General features: G+C 48.6%; 1 protein-coding gene across 1 annotated transcript; it reads right to left on the minus strand.

Annotated features, from left to right (window-relative positions):
* Nucleotides 1-595: 595 nt before the first annotated feature.
* mycn (MYCN proto-oncogene, bHLH transcription factor) lies at nt 596-6,147 on the minus strand. The gene is made up of 3 exons (XM_070987701.1): nt 6,019-6,147; nt 4,941-5,586; nt 596-2,671 (listed from the first exon to the last, which is right to left on the minus strand). The coding sequence occupies exons 2-3, from the start codon at nt 5,563-5,565 to the stop codon at nt 1,896-1,898; spliced, it is 1,401 nt and encodes a 466-aa protein (XP_070843802.1). The 5' UTR covers nt 5,566-5,586; nt 6,019-6,147; the 3' UTR covers nt 596-1,895.
* Between the last annotated feature and the right edge of the window lie 2,165 nt (nt 6,148-8,312).

The following is an 8,312-nucleotide window of genomic DNA, read 5'->3' on the forward strand; positions in this document are numbered from 1 at the left end:
GTATCCAGCCTTGTCCTGGCATCGTGGCAGGCGGCGCACAACGCCGGAGATATCAGGCGCCCGGGCCACACACAGACCGGGACAAAAGGTAGACTCACATACAGACATTTGCATTCATACGCGCGCACACACATGCGGGCAGAAATACACAGACTACTAAGAGACAAATAAAAGACTCACCCTCAGTGTCTGCCACTCAGCAGCTGCTCCAGTTTCCATGGCAACAGCCCGAACAATGTAGTAGGAAGGGCTGCGTCGGTGAGAGAGGAGAGTGAGTGTGTGTGTGTGTGTGCGCACGTTTGTGTGGATGTGTGCTCCGGTGCACTTGAAGAGTGCGTGTGTGGGGGTGTGTAGGTGTGTGTGTGGGTGGGTGTGAGAGGCTACAGAGGGGGAGGCAGCCGCAGGGTGCTGAGACAGAGAGGATTCAGAAGACACTCTCTTTATTTCTTTGTCAGGATGAGTCTTTGAAAAGCAGCAAAACAAATAGGGAAATGTCGGGCCAGATAGAAAAATAAACAGAGGAAAGAGACGCGTGAAAGGGCGAGGGGTGACGCTCCCGCGTCGAGTGACGGCGAAAGATCCACAGAGGCAAAGATGAGGATTTTATGATGTCTATTTATTTTTCAAAATGAGGTATTTCAAAGTGCTATGAGTTGCAGCACTAAATGTACATTTTAAAAGTGAAAAAAACAAACATCTTATATCCGTTTACCCAGTTCTATGCACCCGATAGTTACAAATATAAACAAAAGAGGAAGAAAGAAAAAGGCCAGGTACATGAGGATAGAACACATTTGCTGTACAAAAGAATTATTTGAGATAGAGGGGAGGGGGAGATGACAAGATAAAGTGATATCTACCGAGAACTCATTTTCATACGAAAATATAAGTATCAAATTTAGTATGTATCAGGTTCACACTAAAAGCATAAAGGTGTGTAGAATTAGTAATATGATACAATACAAAGAAAAAGAGAAGAAAAAACAATATATTGTTATATTACAAAGTTTCATGACTCTCAAAAATCGAGGCCTTACAGTACTTTTAAAGGTATATAAACTTCCAGTCTAGTTATTGGCAGCTTCCTGACATGTATAAAAAAAAACAAGGACAAAATGTATTACAAAACAAGGCAGATCTGAGTGTATTTTGTCTGTACACTATTGTTATATACAAAAGTGTCGGCTAGCAAGGTGCACAGTTATACATCCACTGACTTGGTTTGAGCACCAGTGTGAGAGAGGAGTGAGAGAAAGAACCTGTAGTGGCATTGTTTATGTGACCCATAACGCCTCAGTCGTCATAGTCTCTTCAGTTTTTGCAGTGGTGAAGGCAAAGTAAGTGTGCACTGCTTTCTTGTACGTGAACTCTCCAAGCAAAGTGCCCTCTGACACCCCATCCCTGTGGGAATCACCTGATTCCAGGCTGGTGTCACAGTGAGTACAAAAAAAAAAACAAAAAACAAGATACAAATAGAAATGATATAAAAACCGGAGGGAGGGAAGACCAAAACAAGGTGTGTCCTCTCTCCTTCCTCATTCTTTTCTCTTTTTTATCTTTCCTCAATGTGACTGGATTGAAAAAGTAAACCCTAAACATTCTTAACGTCAACAAATGTGCAAAAAAAGTGGCGGCAGTGAAAGTCCGAGCGTCCCTCCAGGGACCCCTCCCCCCTCCTCCAGGTGTGTGTGTCGGCATCTGAAGATAAACGTCCTCTGAGATGTTTGCGTGTGCGCGTGTACGACAGATCCGTGGGCCTATGTGTGTGTGTTAAGTGTATAGACCTGTGTGTGTGTGTGCATCTAGTTGTGTTTCAGACAGACTGAGTTGAGGCAGAGGGGGGTGGGGGTCATCCAGGGTATATGAGAGTGTTTCTGTGTTGTAGTGGTTGTCTGTTAGCGAGTCCTAGCCTGCTCCAGCCTGCGCATCAGCTGTTGCCTGCGGGCCTGGAGCCTGTCCTTCTCCTGCTGGAGCCTCATCTCCTCTGCCTCCAGCGAGCTCACGTACTCGGTGGCCTTCTTCAGGATCAGCACCTTGGCTGCCTTCTCGTTGTGCGCCAGCTCTGGCACGTGGTCGCGCAGCGTCAGGAAGCTGGAGCGCAGGTCGTTGCGGCGCTGGCGCTCCAGGATGTTGTGGTTGCGCCGGCGCTCGCTGTCCTCCGAGTCGGAGCTGCCGCGCGGGCTGCAGTCCCCGCTGGCGCTGCGCTTGCTGCGAGCCCCTGACGTGCTGGTGAACGAGCTGCAGGATGTGGAGGATGATGAGGAGGATGAGGAGATGGTTCTGGTGGGAGGTCGCGGGGTTTCTGATGTTTTCTGCTTCTTTGGAGGCGGGGCAGGGTCGTCGTCTGAGGCGTAGGGTGAGGGGGCTGCGTAGTTGTGTTGCTGCTGGTGGACCGAGCTCCTCTTCAGGATCAGCTCCTGAGGAGCTCGGCTGACGAACCGGCTCACCACGCCGGACCCTGACACAGTTCCTCTCGCCTCTTGGCTCTTGGGATGCACAGAGATGGTGACGGTGCCCGCCGCCATGGGGGATGCCTTGTTGATTGTGGAACGCCTCTTCTCTACTGTAACCACATCAATCTCCTCTTCCTCCTCCTCCTCCTCCTCCTCCTCTTCCTCCTCTTCTTCCTCCTCCTCATCTTCTTCTTCATCATCATCATCGTCTTCCTCCTCTGTGGGAAAAAAAAAACAGAACATGAGTGACTCAATCGCTCTGACACACCAAGTATTCCCACAATGTCACGTATGTGTACCAGCAGGTGACAGGTATGTGTGTGAGTGTGTGCATGTGAGCGAGCTCAGGAGAGAGAGTGTGTGTGTGTGGGGGCGAGAGCGTTGCTCAATGCTGTTTGCATAAGCAGAAACCTCTTAATGCTTAGTGTCAGTCACTCCTCAACTAATCTGCTCTGCAGGCGTTGACATGTTCAGTCTCAGTGCTCAACAGACAGGCTGGATTTCTTTCTCTCTATCCCTCCTTCAGAATTTCTGCTAAGCTTCTCCGGTGAGACGAGACAGTTTTTGCTCTTCAGTCTATCAGTGCAGCTCCGGTCACGCTGACAGTGTGTGACGCTTTAAGAACTTCAGTTTAGTACCAGAGGCTTTGAGAACTTCACTTTAACATTGACCTCTGATGAAGTCAAAAAAAAAAAGAGAGAAATCTAGCTTCTTTTCCCCGCTGAGCTCATCATCTTAATACCTGCGCTGCGATGCAGCCGAGCAGCTGAGACTTATCAGGGACCGGCGCCTTTGAAGATGAGAGGAAGTGGCCAATCGTGAGGCAGAGAGCGTGAGGCCCAGTTAAAATGCCTTTTGTGATAATGGCTCTCATTATCAGCTCAGGAGCATCTGAAGAGTGTGGCATTTTACAGCTTACAGTAACCCACTTCAGACACCGCTGCACCGGGATGCTGTCTCAACACACACACTGTGCGCACACACACACACACACACACACACACACAGTCTGGCGCTGCCATCAAAACAAAGCTGGGCACAGCTGGGTGGATGAGGGGGCGTGGCTGGCTTTGCCACATGTGAAGCTGGGATTTAGCTGTTTGGTGTTTCACTCAGAAGAGAACAGCTCATTTATTGGAGCTGGAAAGAGTATAAATAGAAGAAAGGGTACAACATTTCTGTCTGGAGACATCAAATATTGGCCTTATGCAAGAAATAAATAGTTCTTTCCAAGCATCTCCCTACCACTGTCTCACATCTGTACAGCTGCTTTCCCTGTCGTTCGTAGGAAGATTGGCCTTAACCTTCTGGATAAACCTGCATTGCTTCCTTTAAAGTCTGTGTCTCTTTGATGAGAAAGTATATGACGCGTGTAACACAAAAGAGGACGCGCCTTAAACGCTGCGAGCGGCGGAAGCGCACTGGAGCGGTACTGTGCGCAGGATGGCGGGGCGGCAGGCGATCGGATCACCACCCTTTTAAGCCTCCGAGCTGGAGCGGCGCCAGGGAGACAGCTGTCGAGATGGAGCGCTTGTTCAAAGCTGTCACCCCCCTGAAAGAGGCAGCCAGGGCCCTCCTCCGTCCTCTTTTCTTCGCGGCAGAGGAGGTGTTTGGCAAGGCTGGCTGAGTCTACCCTCTGTGCCAAGCTGGAGGCCTTTGTACTACTGTTTCACAGCGAAAACACGCCGATAAGGACTCGTGAGTGTTTGTTTAGGGAACTCATAGGCATTAATAGATGGGAGATGAAGTCTTAACGCGATTAAACACACACAGCACTCATTTCCCAATCTAAACAGATACTGCCTCCAACATTTCACCTCAAAAGACTCAGAAAAAACACAGTCAGTCTGTCGTCTGAATGCGTGTTTTTCTTGTGCTGGGCGACATCTTTCCTCGTGCTTTTAACTCCCGTTCTTGCTCTTGGGGCTAATTTTAGTTATCAGCTCAACTCAAAGCGACACTTTGTACAGAGTACCTCAAAACAAGTGCCAATTTCTCTCCCGCTGTGCGCAAATTGTTCCTTAATCCATGCGTAATGAAAGCTTTCGCGGCACCGCGAACCTGACACTTTATCAGCTCATCACATTATCGGACACCTTTTCATGTCCCCCCGCTGCAGCCTGGCCCGGCTGCAGTCAGCGAGTGTGGCGTCTTTTTGTTTGGCGCGGATGCCAACTGAGTTCAGCAAGGCGCACAATTCCCCATTTTACTGCCATCTGCCGGATGAAGAGCCTGCTGATTACATAAACCTCGTTCACTGTGTCACTACTCCAGTGTGTGCGTGCGTGTGCGCGCGCGCGCGGAGTGTAACGAGGTAATCCGATTCTGGGCCAGTCATATGAACAAGCTCCAGGCAGTCCAGTAAGAAGAGGAAGCATGGGGAGAATAAAATATTAGTAACGTGATATTTTAATGTTGGAGGTTTCTTGGCACCAGAATTTCTTTAAAACGGAAACAAAGACTTTTAGCGCATCTCCACATTCTTACCGGAGTCACTGGGAGCGCTTGCGTGGGTTGTGGATGTGTTAACGGTCGCGGATGAGTCCCTGCTGCCGTTCTTCTTGTGGACCGGGAAAGGGAAGACTACCGTGGGATCCACACACTCTGACACCGAGCTGCGGCTCACCACCTCCGGCGCCTTGACGCACACGCTCCTGCCACCTCCTGTGGCAGTGGAAATAGCCTTGCCGAGTTTCTCCGTGACCACCCGTTCCAGCTTTTCCCTGGCGGAGAAGCCACTCCACATGCAGTCCTGGATAATGATGCTGTTAGGGTTAGTATCCAAAGCGGAGCCGAACAGGTCCCCATCGTCGGACGCCCCCCAGATATCGTCCTCGGGCAGGAAAAGCAGCTCCGAAGCCCAGTCCAGTGGGTCGCCCAAGCCGAAGCCCAGAGGGTCTGCTTCCGGGGCGGCAGTCGCCGGCTCCCCCGGTAGCGCAGCTCGGCTCGGGGAGAGGGGCGGAGTGGGCAACAACTCGAATTTCTTCCAGATGTCCTCCCCCGGTGGCGCAGAGTCGGGACCACAGAAGTAGAAGTCGTCCTCATCCGGGTAGAAACACGGTTGTAAGGAGTCAAACTCCAAATCGGAGTTTTTACTTATGATCGCCGGCATTCTCTCCCACAATCGAAAAACCTGTAAAGGGACAAAAGATACTTTAGTCTCCAAAAGGAAAGAGCGTCTCTCCCCATTCCCTCTCTCCTCTATCACACCTGAAAACTGCGCAGTGGAAATGAGTCAAAGCCCACACACAGACACACAGTCAGCTCCACTAAATTCCACACTCGCTTCTCTGTGGGGTTTAAAAAAAACCACACAAAATCTCACAGGAGAATGTGCGTAAATGTGACCGTGACGCACAAACTGTGCAAAACGACGCATTGGCTCACCGCTGGCTAAACGCGCCAGAATACGCCAAAAAAAAAAAAAAAAAAAAAAAAGCGTGTTTAGAGAAAAACACATGGGATGACAACAATCAAATCTAACAGAGAGTGTGTTTAGTCTGAAAAATATGAGGAGAGAACAACACGTTTTTAATTCTGACCGCTGAAATGAGAAGATGCTCACCTCGTCCTGACTCGGGATGATAATGTGCGAACCAATTTTTCTCGTATCTCGCAGTCAGCAGTACAGACACCAGATTTGGAGCAGTCATCTACTTTGGGAGCACAGACAGTCCTCTGACACACATTGTGGCTGGCTGCAGAGTGTTATACACCGAGTTCTGCGGGAGGAAAGTAGACTCCTCCCACCCAGGCTGGGGGGCTGGTACAGTCGGGCTTTGGGTTTGTTGCGGCGCGGGAGACAGGCTGGCTGGGAGCTTTCTTTCAAGGTGAAGCGAGAAAATAGCCTAAACATTGCAGCAAGAACGAAAGCAAGAGGAAAAAAAGGCAAGGTGACAAGGAAGAAAGAAAGGAAACAAAGAAGAACGAATGTAAGAGATGGAGGAAGAGAGAAAATATATATTATTGACAGCCTCAGGCGCTCCCCATCCCTCCATTGGGATGTCAGACTCAGGATCAGCTCAGAAACAGTCGAAGTAACCAGAGGCTGTTAGTGATTTGATGTCTTGCTCAGGTTGCTCAAGGGCATTGCAGCAGCCTGGATGCTACAGCTGACCTGGGGGCTTGAACCATGCAAGTGTTTGAAAACCATCAACCCCCCAAAACACACACATGATCCTCAAATAACATGTATTTATGGCGCAGTAATACAGCAATTTGTGTAGCTTAATGGGAGTGTTTTTAAAGTTTTTTTGTTTAACAGATAAAAAAAAAAACACTGACTTGGCTGGATGCTTAATTAGTCAATATTTCCTAAATTCTAGTGGTAAACTAGTAATTTCCACACATGGTATTCAGAATTATACATAAGCATCACTTCTGGACAAACACTTGTTTGTGCAGACATGTATTCCTACACGTCAACTCCCACTGCCCTTCTCCCCTTCTCCTGCTCCCCCCGTGGTGCTCTATGTATCATTTTCTCTTTTGTCTGAGGGCCACCAGCATCCCTGGATGGAGGGCGAAGCAAGGCTCACTGCGCCCTCACACGGACGCTCAGAGAACCGCAGCAGAGGCGCGCACCGCCAGCCAAACGGAGCGAAGCAGACAAAGACTTCAAAACGCAGAGGCGATTTTTTTTTTCTTTCCCCCAAAATGAAAGGGGAAAAAATGCCACTTGGAAAAATAATAAACTCGTCTTGGGCTGCGAGGAGCGACATTTTCTCAGACAATAGGCTGTGCAGGACTGGGGAGTTTTCAGCTGTCTCCGGGATAAGACAGGATCCGAGAAGAGCATGTTACGTAACCGCAAGCGGTGGTTGTAGCCTGGAGTCATTCCCATTCCCTTTTCTAATGACAGCTTAGGAGGAATGGCGCATCTGTAATTATGCGCACAGGCACAGGCGTACACACAGGCCCTGATATTGACATATTCAAGGAAAACGTTTACAAAACGGATTCCAGTTGAACACCAGCTGTGAGCAGGAAGAGTGACCTTTTTGTAGTAGCCTGTTTTTCAGCCAGACAATAGAAAACCATATATATATATATATATATTTTTTAATGTGTATACATTTCTTAGAATTTAATTTCTATGTACATTTAAATGTGTACAAAATGATAAAACCATATATATATATATTTTATGTTCATATAAAGGTGTCAATTAGTCAATTAATGTAGTGAAATTACAATTTGATACAAGAAACACAATTTCTTTGTCCCCACCATGTTGAAATATTGGGATTTTTTCCTTCTTCCTCGGTCGGGGTTGAGTTCAAACGACCACGGCCAGCGAAAAGTGAGAATGTGCAGCTGTTTTGTCCACAGAGTAGGAATAGCAGGGAGTTTCCTGGGACCGGCCCGTCGGCTCCCAGGAACTTGGGAGATGGTTTGGGAGTCAAAAACTCCCCACAGGCTCTTGTCCGTCCGCTCCTTTACTTTTTCTCAAACTGCTGTTCAGCTCTGAGCGTCCAGCGGCAGCAGCAGCAGCAGCAGCAGCAGCTTCCTCTGCTGTGAAACGGAGCAGGGAGTGGGAGTGAGAACAGAAGGGAAAGTTGTTTTTTTTACATTTTTTTTTGTCCGGTGGAGATCGGGTGAGGGCAGGAAGCTGTATGCTGCTGCTTGTTTTCTGTGCAGAATAAACAGAAAATAAGCAGATGGAAAGGGGAATATTGGCTTTGTGCTGCTGTGGTGTGTCTTGGCGTAGAGGGAAAGACTTGCTGAAAGAGATGAGTGCATTCACGCGAACTGCACACGTTCACCCGCTGATTTGCACTGAAATTGCCCAGATGTTCATGTGATTATTATGTCTGGTTACTGCTGATCTGTATTCATATCAGCAAACCTCTTCCATCC

The sequence above is a fragment of the Chaetodon trifascialis genome, chromosome 19, assembly GCF_039877785.1.
Source record: "Chaetodon trifascialis isolate fChaTrf1 chromosome 19, fChaTrf1.hap1, whole genome shotgun sequence".
Classification (NCBI taxonomy): Eukaryota; Metazoa; Chordata; class Actinopteri; order Chaetodontiformes; family Chaetodontidae; genus Chaetodon; species Chaetodon trifascialis.

Bases quoted from the DNA above. Each gene is read 5' to 3' on its own strand.
- mycn (XM_070987701.1), bottom strand. From the start codon at position 5,565: ATGCCGGCGATCATAAGTAAAAACTCCGATTTGGAGTTTGACTCCTTA. The intron at 2,672-4,940 runs GTAAGAATGTGG...TTTTTCCCACAG, and splicing joins AAGCGCTCCCAGTGACTCCG to AGGAGGAAGACGATGATGAT.